Source organism: Oenanthe melanoleuca, chromosome 23 (assembly GCF_029582105.1).
Source record: "Oenanthe melanoleuca isolate GR-GAL-2019-014 chromosome 23, OMel1.0, whole genome shotgun sequence".
In the NCBI taxonomy this organism is placed as follows: Eukaryota; Metazoa; Chordata; class Aves; order Passeriformes; family Muscicapidae; genus Oenanthe; species Oenanthe melanoleuca.
The window spans coordinates 3,807,149-3,827,180 of NC_079356.1; the positions used below are offsets into that span (position 1 = coordinate 3,807,149).

The 20,032-nt window shown below is 47.3% G+C and overlaps 1 protein-coding gene across 1 annotated transcript in view; it reads left to right on the forward strand.

The window, feature by feature from the left end:
• Nucleotides 1-20,032, forward strand: part of CSMD2 (CUB and Sushi multiple domains 2) — a 288,748-nt gene that overhangs the window by 13,570 nt on the left and 255,146 nt on the right. Inside the window, exon 2 of the mRNA XM_056509388.1 lies at nt 11,321-11,537. Coding sequence (XP_056365363.1) covers nt 11,321-11,537 — 217 coding nt within the window. The remainder of the gene's footprint in view (nt 1-11,320; nt 11,538-20,032) is intronic.

Sequence of the window (20,032 nt, forward strand, 5' to 3'; positions counted from 1 at the left end):
GAGGTCACAGTGGAAAAACAGTGCCTGGCACAAATTGGGGCAAAACAACAACAAAAAAATAGTTTTGGGCTATCAGAGCATCCATCAGTTACCAAATTCTGGTAACTTGTTGTACAGAACTCACAGCTTGCAGTGCCCTCAGCTGATCTTTAATTCCCTTCCAAACCATCCCCTGATTCCCTGGAATAACAATGGAGGTTTTGCCACTGGAAACCTGAAACTCACGTCTGAATGGCCTGGAAAATTCAGGATAATTGAAATGTTTTGACTCTTTCTCCAGATAATCTGCTGGGAGCTTTTTGTAGCTGTTATTCTCTGGGGCACGTGACGGGCTTGGGGTTTTTTTGGCTCATTGGGTGAAGTGAATTATGAACTTTTATTTATTAACTTTCCTCTGTACTGTCAACTCCAGGTGACTTTCATTGATTGCTCAAGGTGACAAGGAGGCTTTAGGTAATAAATATCAAGTGCTGCAATACTTAAAGGAAGTGAATATCAAAGTGCTGTTAACGGAATCAAGTAAAAATTGGATTTGTATCCCAACAAAAAAAAAAAAAAAAAAAAAAAATTCCCCAGCAGAAATTGCTTTTTCTGTTGGGCTCTTTTTTTGTAATTCAAATCCAATCCCACAAGTGTGAGTTGTTGAGGCACAATTGCCTGGCAGAGGGGTTTGTTGGAAGGTCTCAGAGCACTTGTAAACACACAGGACACAGGAATGGTGGTGGAAGAGTGAAAAGCTTTTAATAAGTGGAGTCTCTGCTCGTTCTGAGTGATATTTTTAATTTATTTCAGATCTGGAGGTGGGGAGGCAGTGGATGAAGTGGTTCTGGCTGCTGCAGAGCTTCTCTGGGTCCTTGGGGGTTAAAAAGGAGCTGGGAGGACCCAAAGGGGGATTTGTGACATTTTTGGGTTTTTAGGGAGTAAAAAATACAACCTGGTTAATGAATTGATGTGTAAAATCAAAGTTAGAATCCAAAACATGGTGGGGAGGGGGAAGAGAAACCCTTGGAAGTCACTCAGGGCTCTGTGCAGATTTTTTTTTTTTTGCAGCTCTCCCCACTGGGCTCTTCAAACCCTCAGTTCTCCTGCAGGGAAAGGATGGAACTGTTGATAATTGTGAGAATTCCAGTTGTAAATTCTTAGGGAGATGGGATGTTCCCTTGAGGGAACATTGAATTTTACAGCAAGGGAATTCAGGCAGATTTTGAGAGTTCCATGGTGGCAAGGGGAGACCAATAATGAAAAATTTTCATGAGGAATTATTTAATTTTTCCTCCACTGTGACTTGGGATGGATTTCACTTTGAACCTCACTTCACCTTCTTCAATTTTTATTTTCTTTGTTTTTGGAGATAATCCTAACACCCGAGATGAAAATGCCTTTGAGCCCCCTGGATAAATCATTTAAATGCAAATATTATTTTACTGCGAAATAATTGAAATACAGATTGAAAAAAAAAAATAAAATTTGTTTTGGTGATCATAATTAGAACCTTGTAAATGAGACTGAGTAAAAAAATGATGCACATGAGTGGGAGTCCATTTGCAGACACTGGGTAAGAAGTTTTTCATCAAATTACCTTCTGTTTTTTTAATTTTAGTTGGGGGTTGAGATGATCTGTGTCATTTTTACAGATATCTGCAGTGGAGGTGAGAAAAAAATAAAATCTTGGGCTGTGTTCATCTTAGAAAATAAGAGTGAAATTTTCAGAAGGGTTTTGAATCAGGCTGAACATTTTCATTGAGGCTTGGACTCCCAGATTTTCAAGAATATTTAGATCCCAAATTAAGTGGAGACTAAAAACTGATGGGGGTTGATAAGGAAATGTGGCTGCACTGCTCAGGGGGGGTGGGAAGGCTCCAGAGCAGTTCTTGGGTTATAAAATATAACTCTGGTGCTTCCTGGAGCTCAGCAAATGATTCCAGGTGATGGTTGGTGTGGCCAGGACTCCTGGTTCAGCAGGGATTGTGCAGAGGTGGATGTTCTGTGGGTAAATCTCTTCATGTGGTTCGTGAGTGACTGCTGGGAGTGTGGGAAAACCCAGCCCAGTTTGTTTGGGTTTGTTTGGAATGTGAATTCTCTGGGTGTGAATTCTGTGGATGTGATTCTGTAGATGTGAATTCTGTGGATTTGAACTCTGTGGATGTGAATTCTGTGGATATGAATTCTCTGGATGTGAATTCTCTGGGTGTGAATTCTGTGGATGTGAATTCTCTGGATGTGAATTCTCTGGGTGTGAATTCTGTGGATGTGAATTCTCTGGATGTGAATTCTCTGGGTGTGAATTCTCTGGATGTGAATTCTGTAAATGTGAATTCTCTGGATGTGAATTCCCTGGATGTGAATTCTCTGGATGTGAATTCTCTGGGTGTGAATTCTCTGGATATGAATTCTCTGGATGTGAATTCTGTGGATGTGAATTCTCTGGATGTGAATTCTCTGGATGTGAATTCTCTGGGTGTGAATTCTCTGGATATGAATTCTCTGGATGTGAATTCTGTAGATATTAACTCTGTGGATGTGATTCTGTGGATATGAATTCTCTGGATGTGAATTCTCTGGATGTGAATTCTGTGGATGTGAATTCTGTGGATGTGAATTCTTTGAATGTGAATTCTTTAGTTATTAACTCTGTGGATTTGAACTCTGTGGATGTGAATTCTCTGGGTGTGAATTCTCTGGATGTGAATTCTCTGGATGTGAATTCTGTGGATGTGAATTCTGTAAATGTGAATTCTCTGGATGTGAATTCCCTGGATGTGAATTCCCTGGATGTGAACAGCTCCTGTGGCACAGCTCTGTGATTTCACCTGAGTCTGAAGCTGCTGCAGTGCCACAGGGGCCAGACTTGAAATGTGGAACATCTGTACCAAGAAATGGATTTGCTGGGAAGTGGAGAGAGCAGAAACCAGGGGTTGTGTTTAAAGTCTTGTCAACTGGAGCTGCTTAATTTGATTTTTAAGGTGTTTAAAGCACGGCTCTCTTCCTGGGGCATTCAGGATTTTGGTTTGCTTGGGGTTTTTGGGGTATGAATGTCTGAACTCCTTCAGCTGTGAGGATCAGTGGACCTGGCAGAATTAATGTCCCTTGTTCTCATGCAAAAGGCACAAAATAAAGTCAGTTTTGTGCCAGGACAGACACAGGTGTGGCTGGATGGTGTCCAGCACAGATTTTGGTTTGCTGTGCCTGCAGGGAGCTCAGGAAGCTCCTGAACACATCTGGATATTTATCCTGGACAGATCAGAGTCCCTGCCATGCTCATCCCTCCATTCAGCAGCTCCCAAGGAATATTTTAGTATTTCCCAGGAATAGCCCTGAAGCCTCTTCCAGCAGGAATCATCTCCCTTCCCAAACACCTGTCCTGCTGTCTCACCTGCCCTGATTCCAGTTGGACTGGGAGCTCTGCAGATGGCACAGTGCTCCATAAATCTGCTGGAGTGATGGGGAATGGCTCAGCCAGCACCTGCTGAGAGCCAGGAGACACCAGGATGCCTTTGGCAACAATCTTTGTTTAAAAAACAACAAAGGAAAGGCTGAATCCTGCTGTTCCCAGCTCACCCTCCCTCCCTGAGCTGCCTCAGCTGGGGTGGAGTTGATTCCACCAGAGCAGATGGAAATCTGTTAAATTTTAATCCAAAATCATGGATTAAACGGGTCCAACAGGCTTTCTGTGGATTTCTTATGGATGTTTTTCAGGGATGCTCTGTAGATTGTGGGAAGGATATTTGCTGTTAAGGCAGAAGTTGGGAAGGGGAGTGGTGGGATGGATGATGTGGGATCTGGGCATGGAATGAGGGCTGGGATGTGGAGGTGGTTTCAATCCCAGGGGCTGCTCTGGGTTGATGATCCAGAGGTGTTTGGTTAGTGCTGAGCTTGCCCAGAGCCAAGGCCTTTCCTGGGGAGGGTTTGGGAGGGGGGCAGGAGACAGGGACAGGTAAATCCCAATTCACCCATGGGACATCCCAGACTGTGTGACATCAATGAGTGGACAGAGGAGGGGACATTTGGAGAGGTGAGATTCCTCTTCCCAAGTCTCTGGTCTGTTTGTCTCCCTGCTGAACCCTCCCTGCCCGTGGGAATGAATTCCTGGGATTGCTTTGCCTGCAGGCACAGCTTTTGCTTTCCCTGTTAAGCTTCATTTCAACCCACGAGTTTTCTGACTTTTACCCTTCCCTGGTCCAGACTGGGGGGATGAGGGAGCAGCTGTGGGAGGATTGGGGTGACACTGAGGATGGGAAGAGCCCCAAGGGGAAATCTGCTTTTAGGATCAGCAATTCCCAGCCCAACCCATGGCAGCATTTCCTTCCAGCAGCTGGAATCTCTGCCCTCTGCACGTGTCAGGGCTCTGCCATGTGCTGGTGACACAGGACATCTGTGCAGTGTCATGTTCTGGGATGTCACACCCCTCCCTGGGATGGTTTCTGATGTCACCTGGAGCCAGAGGTTTCCTGGGTTTTGCCATCACCTGTCAGGGCTGCTGTGAGCCCTGAGCAGAGCCAGAGGATGATGAAGCTTTCTGCAGAGAGGGCTTTGGCTCATTTACTCCACAGTTGTGCTTTCCAACATTTTGGGGGTGTGGGTTCCAGCACTCCAGGTGTCAGATGCTTTTCTCCCCCTCTAGGTGCTCCTGGCATTTGTAGAGAGCTTGAAAAAGCCTCGTGTCTGCTCTGCTTCCCTTTCCTGCCTCTCACAGATCCCCAGAGGCTTCACGAGCTGCAGGTTGAAAATCCCCTGTCTGGGCAGAATGAGCCTTTCTCTGAGGCCAGCAGGGAGGGGGAAATGCCATGGTCTGGAGGAATAACAGGATGGATGAGACAGGCAATAAAGGCAGGGCTGGGATGCTTTTATCCAGCTTTTGTTTAATCTGAAATACAAAAGTGTCATTGGGAAGGCACAAGGGATGGCAGAGCAGTGTGGTGATGCCTCAGGAACGGGCAGGGACACTTGGAACTCCCAAACTCCCTTTTCCTCTGCAGGTTTTTGTGGTTTTCAGCTCAGCTGGAGCTTTTTGTGGAATCCCAGACCTGTGTAGGGAATTTTCCTAATTATTTTTGTTTGGGAGAGGCAGGGAGAGCAGACATGGGGATGGTTTTTGCATATTCTGTTCCTCTCCCTGCTTGGGAAGGTGTGAGAATGGAATTGCTGGGCTGGACAGAGCTGGGGTGTGGGAGCTCTGCGGTGACAGAGCAGCACTAAAAGGGAAAAAATAAGTGTCAGGGGAGGAGTGAGGGACTCCAGGGCTGTGTGTGCCCAGGGCACTGTGGTGTTTGGGGATTTGTGCAAATCTGGGTGTCCTCACTCCAGCTGAGCTGGGGTTTTGGATCCTCTGGGCTTGGCAGGAGCTGGATTCAGCTGAAATTCCCTTTTTCTGCCCTTGCATGGCCCAGCTCTTCACTCTGCTCGGGCTATCAGGAAATCATCCCCTTGATGATGCTCTTGGATCCACGGGCTTTTGATTAAGTTGTAGTTAATGGAATGACTCTGCATTATTTATGACCCAGCAGGCTCTGATGGGAGGCTGGAGGTTCAGCTCCAGCTGGGGAAGGTGAATCCTGAGGGCAAGGCTGGACTGATCAGGTGTGGAGCTGCTGGAATTGGGTGAGCCAGAGCTGGGAGTAAACTCCTGTTTGTGCTCCGTGTCATGACTTGCTGAACCACTAAGGAGGAATTTTAGTGCCTGATAAATGATTCACAGCACCCAGCAATGGGTTTTTCCTCTGTAGAAGGCAGTGCAAACAGTGAGGAGTTGGTGTGTGAGGGTTTGGAGATTCCTGAGATGTGGATTCCAGTTTTCCTGGGGAAAGGATTTTTTTTTTATGTGCCTGTGTTTGTTGAAATGGGCTGTAGAACAAGAGGAATAACAGAGTCTGTGTGTGCAAATGGCCAAACCCAAAGTGCTGCATCCTCCAGAAATGATGCTGCTGAGAGCCAGGCACTGTGCATGATTTGATATTTGTTCCCCCTGAATTGTGCAGTGACCATGCATCAGCGTTTGCCAAATTAGATTTTGTTTCTGCTGAGGAACAAAGTGCAGCAACTTGTATTTCAGGAAGCACTTGAGAGATAAATTCAGCCTCCCTCCCTCTCAGGCATTGCTTCCTTGGATAATAACATGGTGCAAACCCACAGCTGCACTTCTTCCTTGCTTTACACCACCCTGGCCATGGCCTGGAATTCAAGTTTAGGGAATTGCAAGTAGGTGGGAGATGATTTTTTTCCTACTGATTTCCTTGGCACACGTCAGACAAGGTTTGTTTGGTGTTGTTGTTTACTCCTGACAACCTGGGGGAGGTTTGTGGTGACACACTTTGGATGTTTGAGTTTATCTCAGCCTGGAGCTGCTGGAATTCCTCATCAGGAGCAGGAGTCAGGGCTGATCATTCCTCAAGTGCTGCTTATTTGAAGGGAATGACAAAATCCTCTTGCTGTGAATGTTCTTGAATTGTTGAATTTTCTGTTTTTCTGCTGGGTTTGGTCACTGTGGGACACTGAGGACATTGGGAATGAGAGAAATGTTGGATTTGTCTTTCCAAACAAGCTGTGGCTCTGCTGTAGATAAAACCAGCACTGAGAAATAAAAGAAACAATGGGATGGATTCCTCTGATTGATGAATGGAAAAAGAGATTTGCCTTTAGAAACTGCAGGTTTGCTGAGAAATGGAATTGGATATTAAAAGATGAAAGAAGCAATGGGGGAAACCCATGAATTCTATAGGAATTAAAAATGAAAAGGGAGCACATGAGAGGGGAATCTCAGGTATCAGGTGTTTGGGAAGTCTGGGCCTCTCAAGTACCTCAGCAATGGGGACAGAGAGAGGGAAATTGGGATAAAAAGGAGGCTGTGTCCTCCAAAAATCTGAGATCCCAGGGGATGCCGCATGGCCTCTCCCTTTATTCCAGTAAATTTACAGAACTCCTCTGTCTCCTTTTTGGACACAAACCTCTGGTGCCTGTGGGTTAATTCTCCTGGCAGGGAGCAGCAGATGCTGCCCCAGTGCAGTGACTGGGCTGAACTGGTGCTGCCCCAGCACCAGCCCTGCTGCTCCAGGGCCCCTCTGACCCTGCAGTGACTGGCCCCACCATGGTCCTGGCTCGTGTGTCCAGACAATTTCAGATTTACAAACCTCCCACGGGCTCTGTCTCCACCCCCAGGGCTGGTCCTGACACCAAAACTCTGCTTTGGAGCACAAGGATGCTGTCCTGCTCCTGCCACCCTTCCTTTCTCTTATGGCAGCCCCACAGCACAGCCTGGGGGTTTGGAGCTCTCCTTTTCTCAGCTGATATTTATTTTTCACTGCAGTGTCTGCTCACGTTAAATTTTGTGGATTAAACTTGTTACAAACCACCCTGGGCTGCAGTGCAGAGTAAATATCCCATCATTTCCCTCGTGAGGAGCCCAGGGTGAAGCCAGTCAGGCTGGGGGTTGTTCAGAGGTTCAGGTTGTTTTTGTTGCACAAAAGAGCTGCTGGAACTGCAGGTTTGCTTCAGCTGCTTAAAGCAAAATGGAAAAAACTGAGTGACCATCAGAGAATTGTCATTGGGGGTGTCCCAGATAAAGGTGTTTGCCCAAAGTGGGTTTCCTGGCAGGATTTGGTGATTTTGTGTTGTGGTTTTTATTTGCCTTTGGGTTGGGATCCCTTTGGAGGATCAGCTGTGGGGATGTCCTTGTCTGGGAGTGAAACAGCTCTGACAGATTTATTGATTTTCAGGGATTCAATAACCCACTCTGCAGGGCTGAGGGGAGCAGGAGGTGCTGGCAGAGCCCAAATGCCCAAACCCATCCTGTGGGTCACACCCTGCTGGGAAGGATGAGGGGTTGACAGGAAGGTCTCACAGACAAAACAGAAAAACCTTTGAATGCAGAATCTGAGGAAGGCATAGAAATGATAGCAAGTTTTGATGGAAAAGAAAATAATTGCTGAGTGAGTTTTGCTGGGTAAGAAAGCAAAGAGAAGTGAGTTGTGTTGGGAGGGGCTTTTATGGCTCTGAGCAAAGGAGAAATCCACCTCAAACAAAAGGTGTTTGAGATTTTCACAGACAAACACAAACACCCTGTTGCAAGTAAAGAGCTCAGAATTTCCCACTGCAAGAAAACTGAAAAACAAATTCTGGCTTAAACTGTAACACACTAATCTTTTGTGAGTGGAAAATAGTAATATGAATATGGCAATGTTATATATATGTAATATAGGTATAGGTGATAGTAAAGGTTGGTTGTCATGTTTAAGATGCTCTGGAATGAAAAGTATTTATTGCATTGTAATAGGAAGCAGAAGAAGCTTTCAGAGGGACCCAGCTGTGGGCTGGGCATCATTTGGATACAATAAACAGCATTTTACAGTTCCATACCCCTCGTTTTAGGCTCTCTGGGATGAGCTGAGAGCTGGAATAGCCACAGGACACACCTGGGCTGAGGTTAAAGGCAAAGCTGTGCTGTGATTCAGCATCCTCACCCCTCAGTGAGGAGCTGAAGGTGCCTGTGTCAGGCTTTGGGTGGGGAGGATGTGCCAGAAGTTTTGGGAGGATTGTCCTCTGTCAACCCCAGATCCATCTGGAACTTCCAGCACCAGCACTGCCCTTTCAAATCTTTCCACTTATTTGTGCTCCCGGGCCAGAGGGATAAAGGGAATTGTTTCTGCAATCTTCACAGGAGAAATTTTGAATTTCAGATAAGGTTTTGTCAGTCAGGGACGAGCTGAACTGGCTCAGACCTGGAAGCAAACGATAGAACACATAAATTCCCTCAGCTTCCCGGATTTCTTTCCGTGCCTGATGACTTTTTCCAGCAATGTCCAATATAAATGAAGTTCCCTGCTATTACAGCTATTACAGAATATATTACTGCCCAGTTTGGCAGCTTTTGCAGAGCTGTTCTTTGTTTGCAATAAGCAATTTTCTTTTATCTGTGCCCAGAGCACCTCTGGGTCAACATCGTGAACATGCAAATATTGCAGCAGATTGATTGGATACATCATAAAACTCTGTCTTATTTCTCTATTATTTATTGGTTCTTTCAGATAGATTTATGTCCATTTGTGCTGTGGAAGGATGGGCTGAGTTTGTGGGTTTTGGAGCTTCTGTGTGACCTTGGGAGTGTTTGGAACGTGGTGTCTCTGACCTTGAATTTGATTTCCTGAGCTCTGAGCAGCCTTGCTGGCTTCAACACCATAAAGAAATGGAGAGATAGAGCCTCTTTAATTTCCCATTTGCCTTAAATTGTTCTGATGAACTTATGATTAAAATAAAAATGAGCAGGAGGAACAGTTCAATACCCCCTCAATACTGCAGAAAGGATTTGATTTGAGAGCTCAGCTCGTGGATTTTGGGTTGTTAAACCAAACTGGGCTTCATTTTACTCCTCTGTGAGTATTCCCAGCCCTGTGCAGCTTTCTGGCACTGAACAAATGGTTTTTCCAGTGAACTCCCCCAAAATAAATGCAGCCCAAGTGGAGGAGGGAGGTGGATTATTCTTATGTAGTGACAAAAAGCCCTGAGCAAGCAGCTGCCAGGTGCTACAGAAATGCAAAATACTCCAGTCAAGGAATCCTGTGCCTCCCTCACTTTAATCCCTGGTGGATTGTGGGGCTGTCCTGCCTCTCATTGATCCAACAAACGTGCTGCAGAAAGATTCCCTGGGTAGTAAATGGGTTGGGCTGTTTTAGATTCATAAATCTGCGAGCTCTGTCTGGTGGGGAGAAGTTCCACGGAGCGATTTTTGCACCCAAAGTAGGTCAATCTAATTATAATTGGCTTTAATGAGCACCACTCTGCCGTTCTGTACCTGTGGCTGCTTGGCACTCAGAAGTGCAAATGCCTTTTGCTGCCTTTGGAAAAAAAAAAATAAAAGGCAAGGAGGAATCAAAGAAGTAATTTTTACTCTAATACGTTTCGACTTGAAAGCCTCTGCTGGGTAAATAATCCAGCATGGGTGGGAAAAGCTGGAGCAAGGTGAAACTCAGTTTTTGGACCATGATATTGACCCTTCCAGCTGCCTGGAATTTGGCTTTGTGTGGAGGAATTCTTCCACTGAAGCAGGGAGGGTTGGACCAGTTTGGAGGGAATTCTTTGTACAGGTGCAGAGTGAAGGGAGAGGAGAACACTGGAGGCAATTTGTCATTTAGGCTGTCCCCTAACACATTTATGTACCTGTGCCCCCAGAGAGAAGAAAATCTCATAAATCCTGTGAGTGCACATGGTGGGTCTTGATCTTTGGGATGCAGTTCCCAGGTGCTGCCTTGGGCAGGGGAGTTGGGTTTGAGGGAGGGTTTGGGTGTTTCACTGCTGTTTCTCAGAAGATGCAGCTTTGCAGCAGCTCCTGCATCCTGGTTGGAGCTGTTCTGTGTGTTTTGGCAGAGTGAGGAGCAGGAGCCTTTCAGAGCTGGCAGTGATCCCTCCCTGTGTCCCCCATGAGCTCTAACAGGGTGTGAGTCCTGCTGCTGCTGCTCCTTTTGCTCCAGTGAGCCATTCCCAGAATCATTCAATGCTCAGGGTTGGGAGGCACCTTACAGGATGATGTTTGCTCAAGCCTTGCACTGTGTCCTGCTCTTTTTGGGGTCAGGACAGGGTTGTTCCTGACCTTGGGCCATGCAGGTTTCAGGCAGCCTTGGCCAGCTCACTCTGAGTCCCTTCTGCTTTCTCAGGGTGAGGGGAGGGATGTGGCACTGCCTGCACACTCAGCCCTTCTTCTGTCCAGGTGGGATGGAGGGAGGAGGGACAGCCCTGGCATTGTCCCTGGGATGGAGGGAGAAGGGACAGTCAGCTCTGTATTGTCCCTGGGATGGAGGGAGAAGGGACAGTCAGCCCTGCATTGTCCCTGGATGGAGGGAGAAGGGACAGCTCTGTATTGTCCCTGGATGGAGGGAGAAGGGACAGTCAGCTCTGTATTGTCCCTGGATGGAGGGAGAAGGGACAGCTGTGACATTGTCCCTGGATGGAGGGAGGAGGAACAGACAGCTGTGACATTGTCCCTGGATGGAGGGAGAAGGGACAGCTCTGTATTGTCCCTGTGCTGGTGTGGGGCCCTGGCCTGGTGAAATCCCAAATGCAGGGGTGGGTGGGGAAGGAGCTGTGCCCAGGCCAGGCAGCAGCTGTGGATCCAGCTGTGCTCACAGCTGGGAGCAGAGCCCAGGAGCTGTCTGGGGTTTGGGCTCCACATCCCTGCAGGGGGGAGGCCAAAGCTTCATCCTCAGATTTGACTTTTCTGTTTCCTGGGACAAAGGAACCTGGTGGGAAGGGCCCCACCAGGGAGGGCTCTGTTGGGATGGTGAGGACATTCAACGTTCACCCTCTGACCTTGTGCTCTTGTCTTTTCTCTTGCCAGCCCAGAACTGCAGCCACACATTGCAGGGCCCAAACGGGACAATCCAGAGCCCAGGCTTTCCCTATGGATACCCCAATTATGCAAACTGCACGTGGACAATCACTGCTGAGGAGCAGAACAGGATACAGCTGGTTTTCCAGTCCTTTGCCTTAGAGGAAGATTTTGATGTTTTATCCATCTACGATGGGCTGCCCCAGCAGGGGAATCTGAGAACGAGGTACAGTGTTCATTACAGTGATGTTTATAAACACTGGGATTAAATCTGGCCTTGGATTTTCATGCTGCAATAAACTGGGAGTGTTTCTCCATGAGCAGTTCTTACAGTTGCTTTGGTTTCTTATCTCTGATAAGGCTTGGGATGTTTCTCTGAGTGCCTGGCAGTAATGATTTATCAAGGCTCGACATCCATGGGAGTTAATTAGGAAATGGAGCAGGAGGGAAGCAGAGTTAATGTGCAGAGTGGGATAATGGGCTGGGGGTTCAGTGGGTTTCCCCCCAAAATCTGGGCTGTTCCCTCACTCCAGCCCAACCAGCAGGGACAGGGCTGCATTCCCTCACTGGGTGAGGAGTGTTCAGTAATCTGCTTTAGGAGGAAAACTCCCCCTGGCTTCAGAAAGGAGCCTTTTTTAGGAGACCCCTGGATTCTTTGTGTCAGGGTGGATGGTGGAACAAGACTCAAACACTCTGTAAATGCTAAAAGCTGCAGTTGCAGTTTATTATAGGAGAGTCTGCTGGGGCTGCCTGGCACAGCCACGTGCAGATTAAAGAGATAAAAAGGGGGAATGAAAGAGAGAAGAGGGAGGGTAGAGAGAGAGAGTAAAGAAGGTAAAGAGGAAGAAGAGAGGAGCAAGGGGAGGGAGAGAGAGTATTGGGGTAATGGAAGAGGGAGAGGAGAGGAGAAGTGGGAGAAGGAAAGAAGAGCAAGGAGTAAAGAGTAAAGAGAGGAAGAAGAGAGAGACTTCCCGTTTGTAACACAATAAATCCATTTCCATCATGAATATTCTGATCCCTAAGAACCAATCTAATACAAAATACTAATTCTATAGCATTTACATACAGCCTATAGGAATCCTTATATTAGCATAGTGTGTGACATTCTAAACTCTTAAGATCTAATCTTTGGGTGAGGGTCAGTCTTTTGTGTCTTTTGGCCTTGCCCTCTGGCCAAAAGCATTGTTTAATTAAGAGGGGATTATCTTCAGGAGCCATCCTGTCGTGTTCATGGTAATTCAGTAACAAGGACTTTCCTGTAACATCTTCCCCAGCACCTTTCAGTGTTCCAGGAAGTTTTGTGGAGGCTGATTTGGAGGTGCTGCTGTGGCAGCAGGTGCTCTGTGAGCAGTGGTGATCTCAGCCCAGGTGAAATCAGCTGGGGACACACCTGGAGGTGCTGGTGGTGCATTCAAAACTCATGGAATTGTGGCAGCACCCAGGCTCTGGATCCCTGGCAGGAATTCTGGAGCCCTGGAAATGGATTTTCCTTCAAAGCACTCGATTTCAGGACAAATCCATTGACCTCAGTGTCCTGTCTAACCCGAGTGGAACATCTGAGCTGCACCCTGGTGGAAATCAGCTCTTTATGCAGATTATTCCAGTTATGCAAATAAATCATCTCCTCATTTGGCAACTGTGCTTGAGAATCACTTTGATTATGGGACCTCAGTGTTTAATCAGGAGGTTCAGTGCTTTGCTTTGGGGATAATGGAAAGTAGGGGGTAAAATCCAGCTCAGGAAACTTTGTGTGGTGAGAAGTTAATGCTGCTCTGAGATACTCACAAGAATATTCTGGTTGTCAGTAAAAAAAGGAAGGGTGAGCTGGGGCTCTGCCCTGGGGATGTGGATCTGAGGAGGCAGAAAAGGTCCTGCCCTGCATCCCTGGTGAGGTTCAGGTGCAGCTTTTGGGCAGCTGGACGTGAGCTGGGGCTGGAACCAGCAGCAGAAGGCAATGGGAATGTTCCTGATGAGGAGCTCAGGAAATGGAGAGTGTTTGGGGCAGGGAACTGAAGTAAAGGGAATAATGAGGGGGATTTCTAGGTGTGAATGCACTCAGAGAGGGCTTAGCAAAGAAAAAGATGAATTCCTGTGTGGTGGACATTGGCATTCTGCCCTTGGACATTTCTGGATCAGTAACTTCTAAACCTGGAGTTGGTTCCTTTGGACTCTTTCATGTCTCACCTCTCTGTTCACCAATTTCAGTGTTTGGGCAACGCTCTGATGCACAGGGTGGGGTAGTAGAGAGATCTGGGGTAGATCTCTCCACCTCAGGAGATCCCAGGTATTATTTTTGGTGCCTCAACCTCACCTCATTAAACTCCAGTTGTTGCCTAACACTGGGTTACTTTTTTCTCCCTCTGTCTTCCTTTTTTCTCCATCCCATGGCCATCAATTCTGCTTTTTTTTTTTTTTTTTCCCTGCCTGCTTCCCAAATGTTCTCAATTCATCACCGAGGTGCAGCCCTGAAGATGGATGGCCACGTGTCACTCATCAGAGCTCACCCCAAATGAGCTGTGAGCAAGGGGAAAAGAAGGGACAACTGCATTTCTTTGCTTCTTCCCCTCTCCAACTCCTATTTTTGAGCCTCCACGATGCATTTTGAGGTCCCTCCCCACCCAGACCACTCCAGGATTTCGTGGGAAGGGGTTAATGGTTGTGCTGGCAAACACCCTCTTGTCTTGCAATTTAATGTGGTGTGAAGGTTCCCTAATAGAATAAGAGCAGCCCTAATCCAATGAGGCATTTGCTAATAAACAGCTTTACTGGATATTAGGGAATTTGCCTTGCGTGTTTGTGATGAGGATGTGAATATTAAATGGGTTTCAGCCCTTAATTTAGACATCCAGGGCTGTTGTCATCTCTCAGTGCCATGACTTTGCTTTGTTTGCTGAAATCAGAGCTCCTTTCCAAGACTTTGCTATTTCAGCTTCTCTGGAATAATCGGGTTTTTAGAATCCTGGAATGGGTTGGGATGGAAGGGAACTTAAATTCCATCTCCTTCCATCCCCTGCCATGGGAATGAGAACTCCCACTGTGCCAGGGCATCCCAGCCCTCACAGGGAAGGGTTTTTTCCATGTGTATAACCTAAACTTCCCTTTTTTTTTTTTCAGTTGGAACCCATCCCTCCTTGCCCACTAGAATTTCCCCAGCTCCTGCCTTCCAGCAGGAACCACTCTGGAGGAATTTTCTGTGACAATTTCCTGTGGTGGCTGCAGAGTTTTCTCTTCCTTGATGAGGGACCAGGATTTGGTCCTGTCCAGGATTTCCCCTTCTCAGAGCAGACTCTCCCAGTGCTTTTCCCTGGAGTTCTGTGGGATCAGGGAGCCCTGCAGTGACTCCAGAACAGTTTTCCCCAGTTCCCACATTTCCTGGTGGCTGTGCCATTGTTCCCAGCTCCAGTCAGGTTCCCTCCCTGATTGCTTTCCCACTGTGCTGGGCTCAGAAACCCAGCCCAGACCTGACTGCAATTTGAATTCTGGGTGTTATTTATGGCTCTGAGGCTGCTGTGGGATTTGGGGTCTCTCTGCTCCTCTCTGTGCCAGGCTCTTGTCCCATCACATCCCCAGAGTGGGGAACCACAGAACCTCGTGCCTTCCCCCAGCTTTTTCATCTGCTGGTAATTTGCAGGACCCTTTTAATGTGAGAATCTTAAATCACTTGCAAATTCCCTGGTTTGAAGCTTGGGGCTTGTACTCAGATCCAGGCAAAACACATTTGCAGTCTCCCTGTGAGTTGTAGCTCCCTAATTCTGTTTTCCCAGTGAGACCTGGTGAATTTACACTCCAGATGGAAGTGGTCAGCTTAGAAAATCAGATTTTTATTTATTTTTTCCTTCCAGAGATGATCAAAACTAGGTTGGGAAGCCCAGGGGAGAGAAGATGGGATGTTTGTAGCAGCAGAGACTCCTCACTCTGTGTGCTGAGCAATGCTGGGGTTTCTCCAACCCTTGGGCTTCCCTTCCCTGCCTGTTGTGGGCAGGGAATTGTGTCATCCTCTGCTCTCTTCTCTGTTCAAACAAAATATTTCAGTGATGCTGGGTTTATTTGCTTGAGAAAACGTTTGTCTGAGGCTGTGCATGCAGAGGAAAAAACTCCCAGAGCTGGGCAGTGCATGGACATCATCAGAGGGGTTTTGGCACAGCTGGCAGAGCTGCATCCCAAGGAGGATTTTGCAGGAATTCCCGAGGCTGCAGAGTGTGCAGTGTCTGCTCCAGACCCTCATCCTTCTTCCCTGGCAGGTGGCTGGAGAGTGGGAGAAGGATTGTTTGCTGTGTGAGTGTTCAAAACCACGTCTCGGGCCACATTTCATGGCCTGAAAGCTGAAGTGTTTTGTCTGAACTCAGGAAATGATCCCTGTGATAAGAGCAGAGTTATCTCTGGGCTGACCTAATTACACCTGCACCTCCATGTTTCTCTTGATAACCTTTTAATTACTCTTTGAAAAGGCAGCCCGGGTGACTTGTACTTAATTACCAATCAAGAGCACAAAGCTTTTGATCTTAAAAACAGCAAAAAAGGGGGAAGGGAGGAAGGGAACTGGTGAGGAGAGAGTCCCCCCAGTGTTCCTGTGCTGGCAGAGATGCAGGTTTGGGGTGAAACGACATCCTGGGGTTCAGTCCTGGCAAAGAAATTCCTGGAAAAGCAGCATTTGTCAGCTGGGAATGCACAGAGCTGCTCAGGAGTTTGTGTTGAGTCACCTCTGGTCCAGTGACACATTCCTTTGTCACTGCCTCATGTCTCCAAGGTGACCACAGTTCTTTTTGCTAAGGAGAAGGATAAATAAAGCAGAGGGCCAGCTAAATCCTTTGTCACCTTTGGTAAACATCTGAGCCTCACCTCCCCCTCAGCAGAGACTTTTGTCACTTCCCATTAACTCCATGGGAAAAGAAACACAACAAAACCCCACTTACATTTATGTTCTCTGCTTTGTAGGATAAAATCCACTTTATTTGTTTATTTTTCTCTGGGAAGAGCCGTGTTTGAGCTGCTCCAGCAGCTCCAGGACCCTTCAGCAGCGTCCCTGTTTTGTTCTGAGGAAGTGCTGAGTGTTTAAACTCAGGATAATTGATGAAACTGGAGCTGAAAGTCTGGGAGAGGTAATGGAGTTAATGCAACTGCAGCAGGGCTCTGCAATTTCGAGTCAGTTTTTCCATATTTATTAGCAGAGGGTGCATCAGGAGGAGTGATAAAAGCAGCTGATTCAATCAGAGTGGGAGCTTTTCCCTGGCACCCTGTGGAATGCTGTGGGCTCAGGAGGAGGCTTGGCACAGATATTTTGGCAGCCTCTTCAGAGGTGGGGATGGAGCAGTTTTGTCCTGGTTTAGGGGTTGAAGGACCTGCTGTTACCTCAGGTGGGAGCTGAGACACACAGGTGGGGTCTCTGCAGGTGCTTCTCACTTTTGGATTGCTCTGGGGGGAGCAGGGCTGGGTGAGGGCAGCACAGGGAGTTTGGGGTTGAGGAGGTGGCTCCCAAAACTCTCTTGGCTTAAAACAGAGCCAAACCTTCCAAAATAACATCCCTTTAAATCAGTGAGCAGCAGGGATCAGTCCTGCCCAGAGCCCAGCTCTGCTCCCTGGGCAAATCCCTGAGCAGCTTTCCCAGCTGTGAAATGCCATAAATCCCAAAATCACTGAGGGATGCTGGCCTGAGAGCTTCTCCCTGCTGCCTTTCCTGCCTGTCTCAGGGGTTTGTGCTGTAGTTCACAGGGTTCCTGCACTGCAGAAACTCCCAGCACCTCCCCTGTGGCAGCACTTGCTCCTCGTTCCCTGTGTTCAGCCATAAACAAACCTGGTGTGATTTCCAGGGGGTTCCAAGAATTTATTTTTCCCATTTACTCAATTTCACACCCCTGGTGACTTTTTTTTTCTTCTTTTTTTTTTTTTTTTTTTTTTTTTTTTTTGAAGAAAGGCAGAAATAACCCAAATCTGCCAAGCTGTGCACTGAAGCTGCCGAGCTGTGCTTGGGCTGTATCCAAACTTGTGTTTGTTTACTCAGAATGTCAGCTCGGATTTGCCAGGGGGGGGACTGAGATTTGATGAACTTTTCCTGGGAATCTGTGTTTTAATTCCTCTGGGTTTGTCATAATGAGGATGAGAATGGAGGGGCAGAGTTGGATTTCATGGAATTGGGAAAGGGAAAGGAAAGAAAAGGAAAGAAAAGGAAAGAAAAGGAAAGAAAAGGAAAGAAAAGAAAGGAAAAGAAAAGGAAAGAAAAGAAAGGAAAAGAAAAGGAAAGAAAAGGAAAGAAAAGGAAAGAAAAGAAAAAAGAAAAGAAAAGAAAAGAAAAGAAAAGAAAAGAAAAGAAAAGAAAAGAAAAGAAAAGAAAAGAAAAGAAAAGAAAAGAAAAGAAAAGAGGAGAAAGAGGAAAGGAAAGGAAAGGAAAGGAAAGGAAAGGAAAGGAAAGGAAAGGAAAGGAAAGGAAAGGAAAGGAAAGGAAAGGAAAGGAAAGGAAAGGAAAGGAAAGGAAAGGAAAGGAAAGGAAAAAGAAAAGAAAAGAGGAGAAAGGGAAAAGGGAAGGGAAGGGAAGGGAAGGGAAGGGAAGGGAAGGGAAGGGAAGGGAAGGGAAGGGAAGGGAAGGGAAGGGAAGGGAAGGGAAGGGAAGGGAAGGGAAGGGAAGGGAAGGGAAGGGAAGGGAAGGAAAGGAAAGGAAAGGAAAGGAAAGGAAAGGAAAGGAAAGGAAAGGAAAGGAAAGGAAAGGAAAGGAAAGGAAAGGAAAGGAAAGAAAAGAAAAGAAAAGAAAAGAAAAGAAAAGAAAAGAAAAGAAAAGAAAAGAAAAGAAAAGAAAAGAAAAGAAAAGGAGAAGAGACACATTCCCCAATCCCAGCTCTGCAGGTGGGGTCTCACCTGGGCAGGGCAGAAGGGACAAACCCCACTGCAATCCCAGGAATTCTTGGAAAAATGAGCGTGGAAAGGACATGAGAAAAATAATAAATCACATCCAACCCCATGGTCTTCCCCCTCCATTGCATTGCATGGGAAATCAAATTTATTGAAATTTGATGCTCAGCACCTTTCCCCAGTCTGAGCCATGAAGGCCTCATATATCTGAGCTGGCTGTGCTGGCTCTGGGCTCTATAAATAACACTTTTCTAGTGGGAATTGACCCAAACCCTGCTTTAAACAAGTGGAGAAATCCATCCAGGCTGGGATTTATGAGCTCTGTCACTGTCCCCCGAGCCCCTGCTGGTTAATGAAGCTTTGTCAGTGTCAGGGGTAAGCAAAGGGCTCCTGGGCCTTGATGGATTGTCTTGGCTTGGGCAAGGGAGGGAAGTGCAGCTGTGCTAGGTGGAATTCCTGGCAGAACTGGAGGTGTTTATGGCACTGTGAGAAGTTAAGGAATAGAAAAAATTGGGGGTTTTTTTGTACCTTTCTTGTTACTGCCGTGGTAAGGGAAATAAAAATGGTGAGTGTCAGAAGCAGTGTTAGTCTGGAATCAGTTCTGCAGCAGCTGGGATGGGATAAATGGGCCATGAGGGGCTGGCTGGTGACGTGTGAGGAGATCCAAGGAGTGCCTGCAGCTCTCTGTGCAGGTGTTTGCTCTGTCCTGACTCCCAAACAGGAGCAGTCGGTTCTGAGCACTAATCCTTCCACCAGGTTGGGTAAATCCAGCTGGGAGCTGTGCTTGTCTCACTGCAGGAGCCTTTTAGGCTGGTTGAGAGTTGATTTTATTTTTTATTTTTGGTCCAGAGCATCATTTCAGCCTTGCAGGGCTCCAAATGAAAGGACAACTGTCTGAGTGACACCAGCGAGCTGTGCCTGGAGGACAGAGCTGCCTTTTAAGTGTCTGCAGCATTTGGGAGCTGGGAGTGCTCTCAGATCATGCTCTGCTTGTTTTATTGATGATTAATGAGAGCCTTCGTGTTCATGTGCTCTGGAAAAAAGCTGACATCTCCCTGTAATTGTGTTTTTCACTAATAAATACGGGGGGAATCAAACAGAGCTGCTGAGGGGAGAAATTCCTGCCCCAGCCAAGCCTGAGGAAGTGCCAGGAGAGAGACAGTGGCTCCTCAGGGGTGGATTTATCCACTGCACACTGGGAAAGGTCTGCAGGGAGGAGGAGGGATGGGAGGTGTGAGGGAGGCTGAGGCAGCAGCACCTGGGCACAGCCAGAGGGGTAAAGGGCTGGGAGGAGGAGGAGGAACAGGAGGATGAGGAGGAGGATGGAGGAGGAGGATGGAGGAGGAGGAGGATGGATGGGCTGCATACCACTGAAAAGCCAGGGCTTTTCAGACCCTGTGGGCCTGGCACACAAACACAGCCCTGCTGCAAAATCCTAAAACTTCCCTTGGGATCTGGCCCAGGATTTGGAGGAGACCATAAACCCCCTCAGAATGTGAGATTTCTAAAATGAAGGCATTCCTAGGAATGAAAAGATATTTGGATTGGGAATGTTAGAAGGGACTGTGAGGAGCTGGACCTGCATGATCCTTGTAGATCCATTCCAGCTCAGAATATTCTGTGGTGACAGGAGGTCACCTGCTGTCACCTCCCTGCTCCAGCAGGGCCATCCCAGGGCTCAGGGCACAGCAGAGTGTCCTGGAACACCCCCAGGGCTGGAGGCTCCTCAGCCTCTCTGTGTCTGTTCCACAGGGAAGTTCTGCCTCCTGGGCAGGTGGAATTCCCTGGGATCAGCCCCTGCCTGTGGCTCTGGTGCCATTGCTGGGAACTGGAGCAGAGCCTGGGACTGCTGTGACCTGCATGGACACAGGGACAGACAGA